The sequence below is a fragment of the Caenorhabditis elegans genome, chromosome IV (assembly GCF_000002985.6).
Source record: "Caenorhabditis elegans chromosome IV".
NCBI lineage: Eukaryota > Metazoa > Nematoda > Chromadorea > Rhabditida > Rhabditidae > Caenorhabditis > Caenorhabditis elegans.
Genome location: NC_003282.8, coordinates 12,886,279 through 12,903,766, shown reverse-complemented (window position 1 = coordinate 12,903,766; position 17,488 = coordinate 12,886,279). Strand labels below are relative to the sequence as shown.

General features: G+C 33.5%; 8 protein-coding genes and 1 pseudogene across 13 annotated transcripts; 1 reads left to right on the top strand and 8 right to left on the bottom strand.

Moving 5' to 3' along the window:
• Positions 1–48: 48 nt before the first annotated feature.
• K08D8.2 (Membrane protein UL56) lies at positions 49–707 on the bottom strand. The gene is made up of 2 exons (NM_070058.3): positions 444–707; positions 49–227 (listed from the first exon to the last, which is right to left on the bottom strand). Exons 1-2 carry the CDS (start codon positions 648–650, stop codon positions 123–125), a joined length of 312 nt encoding a protein of 103 aa, NP_502459.2. The 5' UTR covers positions 651–707; the 3' UTR covers positions 49–122.
• Positions 708–1,595: 888 nt separating this feature from the next.
• On the bottom strand, positions 1,596–2,087 carry K08D8.8 (annotated as a pseudogene). Its single transcript has 3 exons — positions 1,980–2,087; positions 1,783–1,933; positions 1,596–1,703 (listed from the first exon to the last, which is right to left on the bottom strand). Coding segments are annotated over exons 1-3 (367 nt in total).
• Positions 2,088–2,832: 745 nt separating this feature from the next.
• K08D8.10 (uncharacterized protein) lies at positions 2,833–3,200 on the bottom strand. The gene is made up of 2 exons (NM_001268757.3): positions 3,050–3,200; positions 2,833–2,965 (listed from the first exon to the last, which is right to left on the bottom strand). Exons 1-2 carry the CDS (start codon positions 3,191–3,193, stop codon positions 2,870–2,872), a joined length of 240 nt encoding a protein of 79 aa, NP_001255686.1. The 5' UTR covers positions 3,194–3,200; the 3' UTR covers positions 2,833–2,869.
• Positions 3,201–3,659: 459 nt separating this feature from the next.
• Positions 3,660–4,075, bottom strand: K08D8.9 (Membrane protein UL56). Its single transcript, NM_001268756.2, has 2 exons — positions 3,883–4,075; positions 3,660–3,840 (listed from the first exon to the last, which is right to left on the bottom strand). Exons 1-2 carry the CDS (start codon positions 4,057–4,059, stop codon positions 3,754–3,756), a joined length of 264 nt encoding a protein of 87 aa, NP_001255685.1. The 5' UTR covers positions 4,060–4,075; the 3' UTR covers positions 3,660–3,753.
• Positions 4,076–5,315: 1,240 nt separating this feature from the next.
• Positions 5,316–6,935, bottom strand: K08D8.7 (Membrane protein US8A; the record flags this gene model as incomplete). 2 transcript variants are annotated; one of them, NR_056857.1, is made up of 4 exons in its annotated part: positions 5,398–5,478; positions 5,781–6,084; positions 6,540–6,658; positions 6,717–6,935. NR_056857.1 is itself a non-coding variant. In NM_001268755.2 (2 exons), 2 exons carry the CDS (start codon positions 6,069–6,071, stop codon positions 5,398–5,400), a joined length of 372 nt encoding a protein of 123 aa, NP_001255684.1. In that variant the 3' UTR covers positions 5,316–5,397. The 2 variants fall into 2 exon arrangements, 1 of the variants encoding a protein (NP_001255684.1); NM_001268755.2 differs by lacking the exons at positions 6,540–6,658; positions 6,717–6,935 and having other exon boundaries at positions 5,316–5,478; positions 5,781–6,071.
• Positions 6,936–7,434: 499 nt separating this feature from the next.
• Positions 7,435–10,301, bottom strand: K08D8.12. 3 transcript variants are annotated; one of them, NM_001268752.2, is made up of 3 exons: positions 9,830–10,018; positions 8,307–9,138; positions 7,435–7,621 (listed from the first exon to the last, which is right to left on the bottom strand). In NM_001268752.2, exons 1-2 carry the CDS (start codon positions 9,992–9,994, stop codon positions 9,043–9,045), a joined length of 261 nt encoding a protein of 86 aa, NP_001255681.1. In that variant the 5' UTR covers positions 9,995–10,018; the 3' UTR covers positions 7,435–7,621; positions 8,307–9,042. The 3 variants fall into 3 exon arrangements, with proteins under 3 accessions (NP_001255681.1, NP_001263801.1, NP_001255682.1); NM_001268753.3 differs by lacking the exons at positions 7,435–7,621; positions 8,307–9,138 and adding exons at positions 9,347–9,508; positions 10,236–10,301 and having other exon boundaries at positions 9,830–10,007; NM_001276872.3 differs by lacking the exon at positions 7,435–7,621 and having other exon boundaries at positions 8,564–9,104; positions 9,830–10,013.
• On the bottom strand, positions 8,367–8,471 carry K08D8.11 (PLSCR1; the record flags this gene model as incomplete). Its single annotated transcript, NM_001380494.1, has 1 exon — positions 8,367–8,471. One exon carries the CDS (start codon positions 8,469–8,471, stop codon positions 8,367–8,369), a length of 105 nt encoding a protein of 34 aa, NP_001367234.1.
• Positions 10,302–10,431: 130 nt separating the features above from the next.
• On the bottom strand, positions 10,432–11,273 carry K08D8.1 (DUF4887 domain-containing protein). The gene is made up of 2 exons (NM_070057.4): positions 11,090–11,273; positions 10,432–10,579 (listed from the first exon to the last, which is right to left on the bottom strand). The coding sequence occupies exons 1-2, from the start codon at positions 11,252–11,254 to the stop codon at positions 10,484–10,486; spliced, it is 261 nt and encodes an 86-aa protein (NP_502458.3). The 5' UTR covers positions 11,255–11,273; the 3' UTR covers positions 10,432–10,483.
• A 1,985-nt stretch (positions 11,274–13,258) lies between these two features.
• K08D8.6 lies at positions 13,259–16,654 on the top strand (the record flags this gene model as incomplete). Of its 2 annotated transcripts, NM_070056.8 has the most annotated exons (11): positions 13,259–13,342; positions 13,819–13,943; positions 13,987–14,087; positions 14,148–14,257; positions 14,880–15,099; positions 15,157–15,278; positions 15,328–15,538; positions 15,624–15,733; positions 15,780–15,987; positions 16,236–16,378; positions 16,426–16,654. In NM_070056.8, 11 exons carry the CDS (start codon positions 13,267–13,269, stop codon positions 16,473–16,475), a joined length of 1,476 nt encoding a protein of 491 aa, NP_502457.2. The 2 variants fall into 2 exon arrangements, with proteins under 2 accessions (NP_502457.2, NP_001294233.1); NM_001307304.3 differs by lacking the exons at positions 13,259–13,342; positions 13,819–13,943; positions 13,987–14,087; positions 14,148–14,257 and having other exon boundaries at positions 15,032–15,099; positions 16,426–16,475.
• Between the last annotated feature and the right edge of the window lie 834 nt (positions 16,655–17,488).

The following is a 17,488-nucleotide window of genomic DNA, read 5'->3' as shown; positions in this document are numbered from 1 at the left end:
ATTGTCATCTATCTTGGGAATGTGTTATTGGCTTTCCAAAAACTTTAATCAGTTGGTTAAATTTCATTGCTGAAAAGCAGCTGAATTAAAACAATTATTATTGTATATTCAAGTGCGGACCATTAACCTTGGGTAGCAAAAACTATACTGATAATAAAAAGAAATATTATGAGTATGCATATGCAAGCAATGCACCAACAGTTGCTATTCCGTTGGGATCTTGGTACCTGAAAATTCGAAGTATGTTGTAAGCATAAAATTAGGAAATGAGAAGGTCGGATGTTATATTGTTATTTAAATCTAAACGAACTAGTTTTTACATATGCAAAATGTACACAGATTAGCCGAACACAAAATTTCAAAAACTGCGTGTTATTTGCCATCCAGGCGACATTCGTCTACCTTGCAACAGGTGTATCTATCAATGAAAAAAAAATGCTGACCTGTTGATTTTTTCGTGGAATCCTTTGATTACTAAAATCTGTGTATATAATTCGTTCAGTTACATGTACCCTGGACGGTGCCATCTGACTGCCAGCAGCGGTTCCAGATGCTACCGTATAGGCCGGCAGAGCAACTTCAGTATAAGCAGGTGGAGCACTAGAAATTGGGGCTTCCATATAAATATTCTTTGGTAGTTGTGATGTCATGGTTCAGGAAAATATGGCAAAATGTTTTCTCAACGATTTCTGCAAATTTTGCTGAAAACATTCAATATTATGGAAACTTTCACGACATATCAAACAATAGTAAAGAGAAACGATGTTGTCGTTTCACGTTTATTCAGCTCGACAGCTCGTTGTATTTTGTGAAAACCCTATGACGTGCAGCGTTAAAATTCTCGTTGCACATTCTAATGTATTGTCTCGTCATTTCTCAGCATTTTTGAGGCATGGGTCAAGCTGACTACACATGCCGTACCGGAATGTTTTTAAAACCAGAAACACTTTTTTTTTGCTTGAATGAAAGTTTAAAGGAGGCTTTCCATCTTTTTAATTGTTTCAAAAGAATCAAAGAAAAAATCATGCGAAATAGAAGAAATCGACTAGAAATATAAACGCACTGCTTCAAGTGAAATGCTTATCAGTTTTACTCTGAATTGTTCTTTTAAATAAAACGACAAAATGTGATTTCTTACTCGACCACCGTAGATAACCAAAAAATGATTTTTTTTTTCGAAATATTCATTTTATCACAGAGTACGCTGATTCATAATTCATTGCGAAATTGGGAAAGAAGTTTGCTTAAATAATTATCGTATCTCCTCCATTACCCCCGAATGGTTGAAGAACAATACAGACACATTTTTCTTGTGCTCTTTTTCAACCCAAAGATTGTTGCCGATAATCGTATGTAACTCCACTTCCTAGTAGAGGTTGGGTAACGCGTTAAAAAAATATTTCCTGAAACTTTGATAATTGATTAATCGAGCGTTGGCTATGGTTAGAGCGATGGACATCTCACGAGTCATGTCTTTTCAAATTTCCGAAAAACGACGGTACTAACAGTGTCAGTTGTAACATTCTCATTAACCTAATTCTATTCCGAAAAGCATCTGAAACAAAACATTTTATTGTATATTCATCTCCGAGCAATCATGTACAGAGTGCGGCGATAATTAAACAGATAAAAGAAATGTATATAATGAGCATACAAAGGAATGCTATGCTCCAATTACTGATTTGCTGCTGGGACCTTTGAGTCTGAAAGGAGCTAATAAAATTTGGAAATGAAAATATATCTCATCTAATTTTAATTGAATATTAATTCAGTTACATGTACCTCGGACAAATCTGTCGGCATTCCAGGTGTAGTTCCAGATGTTTCAGTGTATGTCGGCGGTGCTTCAGTATAAGCTGGTGGAGCATCGGTATTCGGAGTTGTGATATGATCATTTGCTTTCAATGATAATGATGTTATCGCTCAATGTATTCTGAAAATTTTGATAAGATGGTTTTCTAATCGAGGAGACTACAAACGATTTTTCCGAAATGTGATGAAAGCACGTGTACACCGAAATTGTTTAGCCACGGGTGACGTCACACGCTTTGCCAAGCGAAGATGGTACAGCTTGAACACAATTTATTGCCTGATCTCAAGCATGCCTCGTGTCTCCACCCACGCCTTTTGCTGAAACACACGTGGACTTTTCTTAATGTGTTCAAAAATTAGTTTTCATCAAAATGAGAAAACACGAAAATTGTAAATTCAAGCCAAAATGCGGAAAAGAGGGGAGGCCGGCGTGAGGCTGGTCTGTGAAGATGGTGTGAGAAAGGTTGGTTTCAGGCAGGCGTCTGGCCCTAAAGCTGCGCCTACCAACTTCATGTAAATTGCGCTGAAAAGAAAAGATGCATGCTTTCTAACTTTTCAGTCAGTACCAAAAAAGCCAAAAAAATTGATGCTAAAAGTATTATGCGCCACACATGCCACTGCATGCCGCAATACCTGAAGTAAAATTCCTATCAGTTTTTGTTTGAGTTCTTCTTGTAAAGACAGATCACCGAGAAACGATTTAGGCCGGATTACCAATCTTATCATGGAATGTGATGATTCATAATTTATTGCAAAATGGAAAAATGGCTAGAAATTTGTTGGGCCCTGTACTATCCAGTCGTGGGCTCTCTTTTTAAAATTTTTTCCCCTAAAGCTTTAGAAATTCTTGACTAAAAACAGTGAATGAATCAAACGTTTCCACGTTTTGAAACATCCTATTAAATTATTTTATGCTAGTTCTGTGTCATAAACCTCTCTTAACAACCCTTATATCAGTTTTCAGATGTAAATACATTTACCATCTCTTTGAAATAAAATATTTTGATACGATAGGAAAATATTAAAACAATTTATTAAAAAAAAAAACAATTCTTGTTCAGCTACTTAACCATAAAAACCAAGGAATGGCGGCAAACACACTGACAATAAATATTGCAGAGAAGAAGAGGAGAAGTCTTGAGAATACATCTGACTGAAAAAAAACCTTTCGGGCAAACACTTCGGAAAAAAATCAAAATTATAGGAACTTTTCCCCGCCAGTGCTCCGCACAAGTACCTTTGATTTTCGCTTTGAAGTTGAATTCCTTACAAAAGACGTGGAAGCTTCCAGAGCTTCAGAATACGTTGGCAGACCATCTTCGGTGTTATAATATGGAGTCGGTGTAGATATCACATATATATTTGCACTTGCAATATTCATACTTTCTGGAATTTTATACATTTAAACAGATGTTGGAACATGTTGATGTTACTAAAAAACAAATCAAAAAGTTAAAAAGGTTTTTGTTTTTTACCTGCCAACATCCGTAAAATGAAATTAAGTATGTTGGTAAAAACATGCTTATCAGTGTGAAATAGGATGTTAGTTTGTACTGACTGAAGAAGCGTTAGGGCATTTCTAGCCTATTTACTAAAGTCGTGCTACGTTAGTTTTGACAACGGAACATGAGTCTCAAGAGCTAGGAAGAAAAAATAATTTTTTTGTATTTCCGAGTGAGAAGTGAAAATACAGTACGCGAATAGAATGTTGGTAAGTTCTATTAAAGTTATAGTTGTGTGAGAAGTAGGACCCAATGACAACTAATAATTTAAAAAAAAAATTTTGATCCAATTCACATGGGTTGTAATTTTTGATGAATTGACTTTTGAATACATAGGAGCAATCGAACAACCTATTTTTTATTCAGGGCAAAAATGAATATGGAAAATATATCAGTTTTGAAATAACAATTTATATTATTAAAAACAAATCAATTATCTTTACAATGAAAACCATAAAAATGCAGCGATGATAGAAGCAATAAGGATTAATGATATTGCACGGAGACATGTGCAATCATTTGCTTCCTGAAATCATCATTCTAGTGTTATTCTTGGGGAAAAACTCACTATTTTCTTTGGCCTATGAGGTGATACCATCACAAAATCGATTTGCTCATTTTGGAAACTAATTGTTGGATAAATTTTGTCGGGCAAATTAGCATACCGTGAAGGATCTTCATATTCTTTGTAAGTTGGAGCTGATGGAATAACATATATTGATGGAAATTCCTTTGATGAATCCATGTTTTTGTACAACCTTACAAGGCGGGAATAGTGAATTTTGGAACAGGTTTACCTATATTTAAATATGATAAGCTTGTCTGCATGACTAAAAACATCCGCCTATCTGCATCACTTGTTTAAGAACATCCGCCAAATTTTAATAAACTTGCCGAAAAAAAACATGCTTATCAGTTGGGGTAAGAGACTGATGAAAGAGCAAAATGGTACATATACAATTTTCTGCTTTCTTAAAATATACAAATTCCGGTTCATTGATCCACATATGTACATAGTGTTCTAAAGTTAAAAAATGTTTATATGAATAAATGAAAAACGGGGGAGCGCGGCAATTGCCGACCGGCAATTCTACAAAATAAGACGGTTGGGCATGTTCCCCCTATATTTTTTATTAAAATTTAATAATACAATATAGAAAAATATTTGCTTTATTTGAAAATAACGGCTATTTGACTCGGAACAACCGAGAAAGTAGTCAAAAATTGTCCGAATGTTGAAAATTTCCAACATTCAGACAATTTCTGAAGATTCTCCCAATTTTTTCTACTAGAAGTTCAGTCCATAAAAATGGTTATTACTGCAAAAAAATCAAATACATTGATTCTGTTATTGACCACTGCACAACGCGGAAAAACTATTATCAGTTCATTTTTCGAGTTCGTGTATCACAATTTATTGCGAAACAAAGAACAACGGTATGAAATTCATTAACAATGACTACACAGCTGTACAAATAACTGGACAAAACGGTCGGCACAATGAGCTCCTTTGCGTTTGAGGAGCAAGCATGCTTCTTGTATTGCGGAAATTTAAAAACTATCCAGTTTTTTTTGTTGGAAAAATTAGATAAACCGTTTCAAAGATATATTTGACCATTACACCATATCATTTTAAAAACAATCCCATTGATATTCCACGTTTAACAAAAATATAAGTTTTGACAAGTGGCCAAAACTTCCAATATTTGTTACTAAATATTTAAGTTGTTAGAACATTACGGCTCCGCTCGAAACTTTAAAAAACCAGACTTTTCTGAAATTTTGAATAATTAAATAGTTTATTTAACCTCAAAATGTTTCAAAAATTATGCTTGTGCACCAAAGACATATAAGAATAATAAATAATATAATTATGCATAGGCATCTTAACTTTTAATAATCATGAAACCTAGAAAACATTGAAAATAAATATACTATATAACTAATTTCCATCTTGTGAATGTGTTATTGGCTTTCCAAAAACTTTGGTCAGTTGTATAAATTTCATTACTAAAAATCAGCTGAATTAAAACAATTATTATTGCAGATTCAATTGCGGACCATTAGGCTTGGGCAACAAAAACTAGACAGCAAGAAAAATTATTATTACGATGATTATGAATAGGCCAACAAAAAACCACAATGTCCATCGGGATTTTGGTAACTGAAAATTCGAATTATGTTGTAAGCTTATAAAATTCGGAAATGAAAAGGTCTTGTATTGTTATTTAAATCTAAACGAACTAGCTTTTATATACACGTAGCCTAACACGCAATTTCAACAACTGCCTGTTATTTGCCTTCCAGGCAACCTTCGTCTACCTTGCAACATATTGATGCAAAAATAAAAAATCTCCTAACCACTTAATTCCTTTGTGGAATCCTTTGATTATTAGATTCTATGTATGCAAAAGAAAAACATGTTGGATTTTGTCCTATAACTAAATTTTTAGTACTAAAACTTACTCTGCTTTCAGCTCTTTGAACTCTTTGAGCCCTGCGAATTCTTCGGTCTTCTATTGATTCTATAGATAGGTCTTCTATTGATTCTATAGATAGGTCATTTTGACTTGCAGCTCTGACTTGTGGTACCACGGGATGCATCGGTGAGTAATCTACTATTCCAGACGCTTCAGTATATGCTGGTGGCAGAGCCGGCACGGTATGTATTTGAGGAGATAGTTTAGCGTATTCTGGTGGGGCATCCAGACGTAATGGTATCGTAGGAGTATTGCTTGATGTAGGTTGTGAAGTCATAATTTGGAAATGCCTAGAAACATTGGATATTCTGAAGGAACGGTATATTTATTCAGCTGAAAACTTGAAAACAAATTTTCTCCTTTCCGAAGAAAGTACGAATAACGATTTAACGATAAGACAGGCGCAGAATAGAGTTTAATTTTTTGATGTAATTAGTGTATATTCGGAAAAAATTACTACGTCTACTCCGCGGGAGACCGGCAGAAAATATTAAACATTTAACACTGTCAGATTCTTACCATAATTCGTTTTTTCGATTGCTGATTCCACCCAAAAACGGAAAATTTCCAATTACCTAACAAACAGAACAAAGTCTTATCGAAGTGCTTATTCAATTACGGAGTTGCGAAATTACTGCAAGTTCATAGAGAACTAGTTTCATAATTTCTGACTCATACCTGCCAATACACGTGTCTTAGGACCCCAAAAGTTTTCCCAAAAATCTATTGTTTAGAGCAAACATACCTGTGAAATCCACTTAAAAAGCCTGACACCTAAATGAACACGGAAGCTCCAATTCCACAAATAAAAATGACAACGGTAATGACAAAGACCAGACGCAAAGAGTGAGTTGTATAGGATTTCTGCAACAACTATTTCAACATATTTGAAAAATATTAACCTGGCGCTTATTATACTCACTTTATGGTCCTACTGAGTGATTACATAATTAGCTCGCTCGTTCAGAAGTGTCGGTCTTATTTGTGTGGTCACGGGAGGCACCGGTGGGTAGTCTACTCTTCTAGAAGCTTCAGTGTATGATGGTGGCAGTATTTGGTATGACAGCTCAGTATATGCTGGTGGAGAATCCAGATTTAGAGCTATAGTATGAGTATTGTTAGGTGTGTTTTGGGCTGACATAGATAGTATTTATCTAGAAAATTAAGAATTTTTAGTATAAATATGTTGTTTTGCAATATCTTATGTAAGAAATCAAAAATATTAAAGTACTATCTTAGGATAAGCAACAGGAGAAAGTCGTGAAAATGTTTCCCCACTTCCGCCCTATGCCAAGGTCACGGGGAGGAGTTCAAATCTCCCTAGTCAATGTTTTATTCTGTCCGATGTCGGTCATACGTTTAGTATAAAATCAATAAAATAAACCAAAAATGAGCCGCAATCAGGCAGAATCAATTTAAACTCGGAAAACTGCGTCTTCTTATCAGTCTCTTCCCCCAATTTATTAACAAACACACTTTTTTCTTAAAACTCAGAGTTTCAAAAACGAATTTGCACCGAAAAATAGTCAGGGAAAGATTATTGAAAATTATTATGCAATGAGCTGGGTAAGCTTTTTGAAAGGTTTTAAGTTGCAATAAAACTGACTTAATAGTATAGTTTCGAAGAAAATTTAAAAATTTTTTTATTTTTTTATTAAAACGCAAATTAAATAAAAAAGTAACATGAAAACATAAAAACGACTTTGTTTAAAAATACAACAAAAAATCACATCAAGCTTGAAGCAAAAAGTACAATGTCAATCCAACAGATCCGAGAATGATGACCAAAAAAATTATGAGAACAATATTTCTTTGGTAAGGCCGCATCTGTAATATGATTGAGATTTTTAATGATGGAAGATGGAGTAACGGATACATAGTTGTTTAATTTTCAGAAAATGCTTGATAATTTAAAAGCATAGCGACGATAGAAGCGCGCTCCATTGTAAAAACTCTAGCAGATCAACGTCGGCAACACATTTAATAGAATGTCTCTCAAAGTTTTTTTCAGGCTGTCAAATTATAAACTTTACATGATAAATTACCGTATTTCTTCTATTAGTATGGCCTCCCTATTAGTATTGCCCCTCGGAGACCTTCCGAAAATTAGTCTTGCACTCCCTATTAGTCTTGCACTCCCTAACAGTATTGCGTCTACTATTTTTTTTAGTGCAAACGCTAGTTACTAATTTTAAGATTTTAACAACATTTTCGCCTATTTTGCAACCATTTTTGTTAAAACTTCTATGAGACTGAAGTTACTGAACCTTTTTTGTTGCAATTACAATCAAATTTTTTCTAAATTTTTAGGTAAAGTTGGAGTTCTTTCAAGTAAAAACGAGTAAGTCCCAGCTCAGAAAAATGTTCTGAAAAATAGTATTGCACTCCCTATTAGTCTTGCACTTCCTATTAGTATTGCAAGCGGTAAGGCCATCGAAAAATAGTATTGCAGCCATATTAATAGAAGAAATACGGTATAATGTTTTTATAAAAAATTAAATTAAAAACTAACCCTTTGTCAAGGAAATCGGCTTAGAGGAACAATTAAAATAACATCAGGTTCCCCGGTGACTTAAGTTGGCGGAGAAACGTTATTTGATGGATTAGAATATGCGGGAGGAGCTTCGAAATGAGTTGTCGTTGGATATTGGTGGGTATTAGGAGCCTGTGGTTCCATTGCTGAAATAGGCGGAATTTTGTAATGAAGTTTTCAACGAATTCTTTCTCTTAATTTACATTGGCATTATCAAACAATAAATTAGAACAAACTGGTTTTAACATTTATTGAAAAAAAATCAATCAAAATAACTATGAAAGTTAGTTTCAACATAAGAGAATGAAACAATTTTAGAATAAGTTGTAAAAGCATTATAATTTTCGATGAGATGTGTTTTAATACCCTCACAGTTCAGCATGACGTCTTGTGTAAATAAGATATGATTTAAAAAACGTTTCGAAAAATGTCGTTAAATAGAATTTTCCAGAATCATGAAACTACACATATTTTAATCAATTTCAAAAAGTTTCAGGCTTAGGTGTGGTAAAAAAAGTATTGTTTTTCTTGGGCGTTTAGTCAAAAAAAAATTTAAAGGAAGCAAACGTTTTAAAACAATTTTCTTTAATGGAAGCGCAATAAGCATGAATTTTCAAATTACGATTGTGTAGCTTGATTTTATTGCGAATTCGATTTACAACGCATTTTTTGAATGAAGGCTAGATGACATGAAATGTGAACAAATATGCCAATATCAGATTTGAAGCAGCAAGTACAATGTCGTCCCAACAGATCCGAGTATGATAATCATGATAACTGTAAGAACAATACATCTTTGGAAGCAGTGCACCTGAAAAGTAGTGTGAATATGCCGGGCTTATTTAGGTTATCTAATAGTCTTTTAGGTTTTAATAATCTATTAGACGCAGGCGACATTATGTATCTTATAGTTTTGATGTTTGGAATTCAAAGTTAACAGAAAAATTTAAGTGCCCAAATTTTTTTGAAATAAATTTTTCTATTGTTTTTTTTCTATTGTTGTGTGTTGGCAGGGATAGAATTGAAGAACGACTTCATTAATTTAATGGGCTCTACTTCAAGACACATAAAGCAAAGAGTTCATGTTAAAGTTGGATCAGCATCAATATTACTGTTGCAATGAATCCGATAACAATAACCATGAAAATTGCAATGGGAATACATCTTATGTAGCAGGACACCTGGAAAAGTATACAAAGATATAGAATATTTAATATTTTTTTAATATTGAAAAATTATGTTTTTAGAAGCGTTTGTTGAATTTTTTACTAATAGAACGGTTAAATATTTCCAAACCAGCTGGTTGCTACAACAAACATATCCTTGCCAATCCTGCAGTGCTCATATGTACTACTTAACCTTTATTCCAGGTATACTGTAGAAATTGTGGCCCACTGGAAGGATGCAGACAACAAAAGATAGGATGGTGCGCGAGCTACATCGCGAACCTCGGTCAGTGTCGGCTGCGCATTTCAAATTATTTTTAAAAAACTAAAACTTACCCTTGGTTGTGGAAATTGATTTTGAGGTACAACTACAATAACGGCAGGTTCCCCGGCTACTTGAGTTGGCGGATAGACGTTATTTGTTGAATCAGAATAAGCGGGAGGAGCTTCAAAATGAGAAGTCGTTGGATACTGATAGGTATTAGGAGCTTGTGGTTCCATGACTATATGATATCTAAAAATTTGAATTAGGCTTTTGCTTGAAGAATTTAAAAGTCTGTATAAACTCTATTATTTAAAAAAAATGATGCAAATTTTCAATCGAAGTAGAGACTAACGAAAAAGCATTATCAAATATCCGTGTTTTACAGTATTATTTTTGAAAATAATTATTCAAAAAAAAGAAATTCTAAAATTACAACAAAAAAAGGAACAAAAAGTTTTCGAAAAAGTGTCAACTCACCATGATTTCCAATAAAAGGTGTTTAAAAACGTTTGCTCTGCATGACGTACTGTGTAAACATAAGAGATGGTTTTTAAGAACATTTTTTGAAACGTCACCGATTATAATTTCAGAGAATTATGAAACTATAATATTTCAATCGAATTCAGGAACAAGGTGTGGTGCTATTGAAAAATCAATGGAAGCATTTTGAAACTTGAAGAAAAAACCAGTTTATAAGCGTAAAACTCCAAAAACTATAAAAAAAACTATGCGATGGCAAAAATAATTATGGGAACAAATACTGAGATGAAGAGAATTATAAAGAAAATCGTGCAGAAGATTCGTCTTGCTCTAGCGTTTCCCTGAAAAAAAAACACTTATTTCCAATTGGAGTTCAGCATTGAGGGAACTTTTTTTTTAATTTGTGATGTGAATTTTCATTAATATATAGGTTATTCTTCACCTGCCTATTGCCCAATTCTTTTGCTTTTTGGTATTTGTCTTGAACTTTCAGTCAGAAAAATACAACAGATTTTCACGTCTAAAAGGCTTTAAGCAGGCTTGAAAAACTTTATACTTAAAAAAAACGAAATTAAACTCTTTAGAATAATATTGAGCTCTCAAAGCATTTATACATGGTTTGATGTTATTTCAAAATCAATTTATATTTTGAAGGTGGTTATAATTTTGAAAAAAACATTATGAATTAATTTGATTTCCCGTACCCAAGTTTTCCTGTTTTTGCGATTTCGAGCTAAATTAATCAGATCATTTTCCAACAGAAAACTGTTGCAGAAACTATTGAATCAGCAAATGAAATTTTTTTCATACTTCAAATCTTTTTTTTATTAGAAAAGTCATATAAATCTTACCGCTTGTAAAGCCATCTGATTCTGAGGCACCACCACATAAACCACTTGCCCATTTTGCACATTATTTGGTGTGTACACTGCTCCAGATGCTTCTGTATATGCGGGTGGAGCATCAAAATGAGAAGATGATGGGTACACGTAGGTTGGTTGGGGTTGTGGCTCCATTTGCTTAGAGTTTCTGAAAAAAAAGACAAAAAATATTTTAATGGTTTTGTTTTAATTATAATGAGATTTTCGTTGCTTGCAAATCGTTACAATCGTTTAATTAGACCGGAACAAAAATTCCGAAATTAAACAAAAATTCCGAAAAAGAGCAGAAAAAAGGAAGAATTGAACGAAACAGAATAATCGATATGTTCCTTGTTTAACTAGTGGTTTCTTATCAGTATTCCTTAATTTCTATAACTCTAGGAGCAAGGGTGGGCGGCAATCGAATATTTTCGGCAATAAAATTTTTAAACATTAGCTGAAAATATACATCTGAAATTTGATATTTTGAATTTTTTCTGAACTTTTCATTTTGAAGTTTTGTTTTAATTGTAATGGGATTTTTGTTGCTTGTGAATTGTTACAACCGTTTAATTTCTCTAAAAAAAGACCACCCATCCCGTGGGGGTCCCATCCCCTACGGGCCCCCATCCCCGAGGGTTCAAGGCTAACAATTTTCGCCTTTCGTCTAGCATTTTTCAATTTTCGTCCCTCAGGCCTTTCGGGGATTGGACCACCCGGGGCCCGTAATTTATGAATTTCTGAAGATGACCATTTGAATTTTTTAGATTGTTAAACGAAAAAAAGATCGTTAAAAAATCGAAAAATAAGAAATTAAATATTTTCAGAAAATTATAAATTACGGGCAAATCAAAAATTAATTTTTTTCTGAAGATGAGCAATTTAATTTTTGATTTGCCCGTAATTTATAATTTTCTGAAGATGAGCAATTTAATTTTTGATTTGCCCGTAATTTATATTTTTCTGAAGATGAGCAATTTAATTTTTGATTTGCCCGTAATTTATAATTTTCTGAAGATGAGCAAATTAATTTTTGATTTGCCCGTAATTTATAATTTTCTGAAGATGAGCAATTTAATTTTTGATTTGCCCGTAATTTATAATTTTCTGAAGATGAGCAATTTAATTTTTGATTTGCCCGTAATTTATATTTTTCTGAAGATGAGCAATTTAATTTTTGATTTGCCCGTAATTTATATTTTTCTGAAGATGAGCAATTTAATTTTTGATTTGCCCGTAATTTATAATTTTCTGAAGATGAGCAATTTAATTTTTGATTTGCCCGTAATTTATAATTTTCTGAACCAGCACATTGTAGTTTGTGTCCTGTAAACAAGTGAACTTTTGGTCTCTCGTTTTCATGACAGCGCATTTTTAATAGCAGGTGCTTATTGAGTGCGCCAGCATTCGTTTTGTGCTTTATGTTCTTATCTTTTGATGAAAAGGGTTGTTATGGGAATATTAAAAGCAGAACGAAAAAGTTCTTATGAAATGTTTCGTTATGAAAAACTAGTCAAAAGTTGATTTCAAAAGTTTCGTAAGTATACTTTTTCAAACACCAGTTAGAGTTGATTGAAAATTGAAACTGAGCAAAACAAGTTTAATTGTAAGATAAAATATTATTATTAGGCATTATGCCTGCCTATGTGCCTCAATATTTTGAAGGAACTTTAGCAGTATGTACGAATGAAGGTATAAGACAGGAATAGGTTGCCTGGAGGTAGGCAGACACGCCTTTTTAGTCCCGCAAAAAGGCAGTATTCCAAAAACATGTTTTAGTTTTCGTTTTCAGAAATTTGTGCCTTTTTTATATTTGCTTAATATAGTTTGTAGTTTTTGCAACATTTAAATCATTCGAATATATCATCATTGCCTTTCATGACAATTACCTTTTCATTTCCCAACTTCTGACTCAGAGCCCAAAACGGGAATACATTTGATTTTACGATCCCTGAATAAGTGACGTCTCGCCGCCTGTGCAAATACGTTCTCAATGCGTCAGATAAAGAAATATTTTTCACATAAAAACTGAAAACCCAGGAAACTGTACTGATTATCTTATCATTTTGTGTCGGTATTCTCACTTGAAACTTTGTCTCTTTTGTATGTCTGGTTCTATGAGTTTCTATGTTGTTTCGGTTTAAAATTATACATTTTCAGACAAAAAAATGAGCTTGTACATCAATTTATTGACTATTTTAACTTTATGCTCTGTATTTTCTAGCTTGATCGCTGACCCATATAGTAAGTTTTCGAGTTCATTATTTCTGACCGAGAAAATTTGTTTTTAATTTTTCAAAACATTCTTCAGAAAATTCGAATTTCCCGCCAATGTTTTGTTTTCTGAAAATTTGAATTAACTTTCCGTCAAAACTTTTACTCATAGTCAGAAATTTGAATTTTCCGCCAAAATGTTTTCTAAAAAAAGTTTCAATTTCCCGCCCGCCAAAATATTTTCTAGAAAATTTGAATTTTCCGCCAAATTTAAATTTTTTCTCAGAAAATTGAATTGAACGCCAAATTTTTTTAAAGAATATTTTAATTTACTACCCGCCAAAACTTTTTTCAAAAGATTTAAATTTCCCACCCGCAATTAAAATTTGCCCAATGTAAAAACGTAATAACGTATTTGTAAGGTCGCTTTGAAGGCATTCAGGTAGTTTTTTGTGTCTACGTGGAAGACCAGCATAACTTTAAATGACCAATCGATACATTTTCAGACTGTGCTGGATCACAAATTATCAATCCACCCACTAATATCAGTAACCCTTGGGTTTACCCAAGTACTTGGATAAATAAAGGCAATCCACCTCAGTATGCTGGGGGGCAAAATTGTACATGGACTGTGAGTTTATTTATCAATCGAAATAAAATTCCAATAATTTCAGATCAATGTTCCAAAAGGAATGTTCGCAATCTTCACTCTTCAAGGTATTACAGATGTGTCATCGCTTTTGACAATGCAAGATTCAGTGGATTACGTTACTAAGTTCGTTTGCATTTTATTATTGAGATTGATGTAGATGTTCACTAATAAAAATACCTATAGGTTCACAATAAGTGATTCGGAACCATTTTTCTTGATGGATCCTTTCTTTGTGGTAAATCTACAAGCCAATACCAATGGAACCCTTGGAATGGAGGTCAGATGGAATCCGAGTGAGTATTCTTTCCGCCGTGTTAAGATTAACTATAAGGTGTTTTGAAATTGAAATAAAAGCTTCGGCTACTTCCTACGATGTTTTGTCAGTCTTGGAAAACTTTTGACACTTTGGTAATTTTCTGCCGAACTTTTAAAAAAATTCTTGCAAAACTATTAAGTTGTAACTTTCTTTTGAGGTGTGGCACCTTTCTCATAAACTTTGGCCACTTCCCGCCTGATTTCAGCTATTTTCGGTCATATTACGTCACTTTCTCACAAAGTTTGTAAACTTTTTTTGAAATTTGGCAACTTTCTGCTAAACTTCATCAACTTTCTGCCTAAGTTTGGCAACTTTTGGTCCATTTCCATAAACTTGAAATAAGTTATTAGAAAATGCGGCATTTTTTGCCCAAAAAATGTGGCGTCAGCACGTTCATGAGAAATCAGTTGAGAACTCTGCGTCTCTTCTCCCGCATTTTTGTAGATCGACGTTATTTAAGCTGAAATGAGACACTCTGAAACCACGTGAATTTTCAATATTGTGACCGTTTGCCAGAAAGTATTTCTAGTTTTTTCCTGTCTACCCACCTCGTTTTTGCATACTCACCTCTGAATCTGATTCAAATTTTTCATTTTCAGTTAATTCGGGCCAAAATTCAACAACCTATAATATTCACCCAAATTCGTCTCCATTGCCATTGTTTGGAGGGGACTTTGAAGATCCAGTAATTATCCAATCAGATACTCAAGTGTCACTTTTGGCAACTCTTCCAAGCATTATAATAACCGATATGGCCCCCTTCATGAGGATCACACAGGTTTTTGACGGACCGTCGATTAATTCTACACATTTGGGAAAGTTGGTTGTTTTTTTTTAAAGTTTTTCGCTATGTATACCGTAACAAAATTCGTTCAGCTTGTACCAGGTAATGGCTTCAAACAAGAACTTGATCTCTTCTGGAAAGTCTCTAACGTTATACAGCCTTCAAGCAGGATTTAGCAATATTGGCTATGCCGTTATTCTTCAAGACTATGCTGGTAAATTGAATGGAATTTCGAAATTTTTATTTGACCTCTAAATTTTCAGACGTTAAACAATTCAATTCCTCCTACAAAGCAATTAATTGTATCAGCATTCTAAATTACTGCGACGTGAAACTTGACGCAAGTGCTGGTACTGCAGCTGCCATCCGATACTATGGGTTGTTTTATGTCGATGACTTCTCAATGCCAGACACTAATGTAATTTCTGTTTATAATGATTATGTGACACCTCTTCATAAACTTGCGGACTACACGTAAGTTAGCAAACTTTTAATGACTATTTCAGAATTTGAAACTAAATTCAAAATGAATTTTAATTTCACTTCCACATACTTCCAGATCATCAATCTCCAAAACCAACACTCCACAGAAGTTTAGTGGAAAGTTCACAACCTTCGTTCTCAACAAAGATCAAGCTACTTTAAGAATGTCGTCAGCCGAGAAAACCGGTAAATGCTTTCCAGCTTTTTGCAGTGTACACTCAAATTTTTTTAGCTGAATGGAATACGGCATTTGATAGTCGTCGAGGATTTTTCACCTCTGGCAATTATGGATTGAACAGTTCGATTCAAAATATTGCCGATCAAATTACTGCAAGCAAACTGACGAATATCAGTTTTACTGTTGATCGGACTGCAATTATTGGAGGTGCATCTCTTACAGTTAAGATTACTTCTGAACAGAAAACTGTGCTGAACAATGTGTAAGTTGAATTTAAAACTTTTTACGATCACCAAATTTTGCGAATAATTTGATGAATTTTTTTTCACTATTACAATATAGAGAAACCCCTGGTGCAGTTTGAAAAAAAAAGCCACCTGAACAAATATAACCGTAGATATTATTTAATTTTTTGAATTTCCAACAAAGTGATAACTCTAAAAAACAAATAAAACTTTCCGAGTTCTCAAAAAATCGATGACAGTATAATACAAAAATTTCCATTTTCAGGTACACTACTTCCAACTTTCCTGGAGGAATTCTATACACTATTGGAGACTCCATATCGGTGAAATATGACTCCAATGGTGCTGTATCAACTGGACCATTTGTCTCTTTTGGATTTGACCGGTACAGTTCGGCGGCTTGTAATGGTAATGTGGAAGCGTTGTTTTTTCAGACAAAGCATATCATATTTCAGGAATTTTCATCACAATCATCATGGCTATCTGGATGGGACTTTCCCTGTGATTTCAATGATTTTTTAAAATTCTTTATTGGTTATTTTCATTAATATTATATATGCAATTGGGAACTCAATCATTTATTTTAAACACTTTTGAATTAAACATTTTAAAAATATCAATTTTTCAATTTTATATTGTTGTCGACTCTTGCCTTTACTTTTTCTAAATAAACACAGCGATAAAAAAATTCTGAATTTTTTCCAATATTGTCTAAAAATAAATATTTTTTTCTAATATTTTTAATGATTTTTTTTTCAATTTTGCAAAACAATTAAAAGGGCTGAATTATTTTTAAAATCCCGCATGTGAGGACATTTTTTGCGTTTTCCGGCTATATTATTTAGGATTTTTTAATTATTCCTTTCTTCAATGAATTTAAAAATAATTTTCCAATTTTTCAGACATTTTTCCGCCAATAAAAAACGTTCTTTTAAATGTAAAGTTATCGATTTTTACGTTAATTTTAGAACTTCAGCAAATTTCAATTTTTCTATTTCTGAAAACAAACTAAAATAGCCGGAAAACGTAAAAATGGAGGCCCCACCAAAACAGGATGCAACTCAAAACAGGATGCAGGGGCGGGGGCTATTTCGCAACCACCGCACACTTTTCTCGCAAGCCTCGCACGTTTTTTCCATGATATCGTTGCATTTTTTCAAAAGAAAAAACGTGCGAGGCTTGCGAAAAAAGTGTGCGGTGGTTGCAAACAGGCTCCGCCCCTGCATCCTGTTTTGGTGCATCCTGTTTTGGTGCATCCTGTTTTGAGTTGCATCCTGTTTTGGTGGGGCCTCTAAAAATGTCAAAAATGACCCATTTGCGAGGGACCTTCAAAATTGAAAGAAAATCATAAAACATTTAGAAAAATGTCACAACTTTACAGTTATACTCGTATGTTGAGACCGTTTTCTGGCATTTTGGGCAAAACAAAAATCACAGACGCTACGCCACTTTTGAATATGCAGCTAACCTTGACCTCTCATGCACATCTATCTCTTATTTTGAGTACTGTCAGGGTTA

Excerpts from the sequence above, each read along its gene's own strand:
- K08D8.2 (NM_070058.3), bottom strand. The coding sequence starts at position 650 with ATGACATCACAACTACCAAAGAATATTTATATGGAAGCCCCAATTTCT. Across the intron at positions 228-443 it reads TTCCACGAAAAAATCAACAG|GTACCAAGATCCCAACGGAA; the intron begins GTCAGCATTTTT and ends TCGAATTTTCAG.
- K08D8.10 (NM_001268757.3), bottom strand. The coding sequence starts at position 3,193 with ATGAATATTGCAAGTGCAAATATATATGTGATATCTACACCGACTCCA. Across the intron at positions 2,966-3,049 it reads CTTCAAAGCGAAAATCAAAG|TCAGATGTATTCTCAAGACT; the intron begins GTACTTGTGCGG and ends GTTTTTTTTCAG.
- K08D8.9 (NM_001268756.2), bottom strand. The coding sequence starts at position 4,059 with ATGGATTCATCAAAGGAATTTCCATCAATATATGTTATTCCATCAGCT. Across the intron at positions 3,841-3,882 it reads CTCATAGGCCAAAGAAAATA|GAAGCAAATGATTGCACATG; the intron begins GTGAGTTTTTCC and ends TGATGATTTCAG.
- K08D8.12 (NM_001268753.3), bottom strand. The coding sequence starts at position 9,994 with ATGGAACCACAAGCTCCTAATACCTATCAGTATCCAACGACTTCTCAT. Across the intron at positions 9,509-9,829 it reads ATCAATTTCCACAACCAAGG|GTGTCCTGCTACATAAGATG; the intron begins GTAAGTTTTAGT and ends ATACTTTTCCAG.
- K08D8.1 (NM_070057.4), bottom strand. The coding sequence starts at position 11,254 with ATGGAGCCACAACCCCAACCAACCTACGTGTACCCATCATCTTCTCAT. Across the intron at positions 10,580-11,089 it reads ATCAGATGGCTTTACAAGCG|GGAAACGCTAGAGCAAGACG; the intron begins GTAAGATTTATA and ends TTTTTTTTTCAG.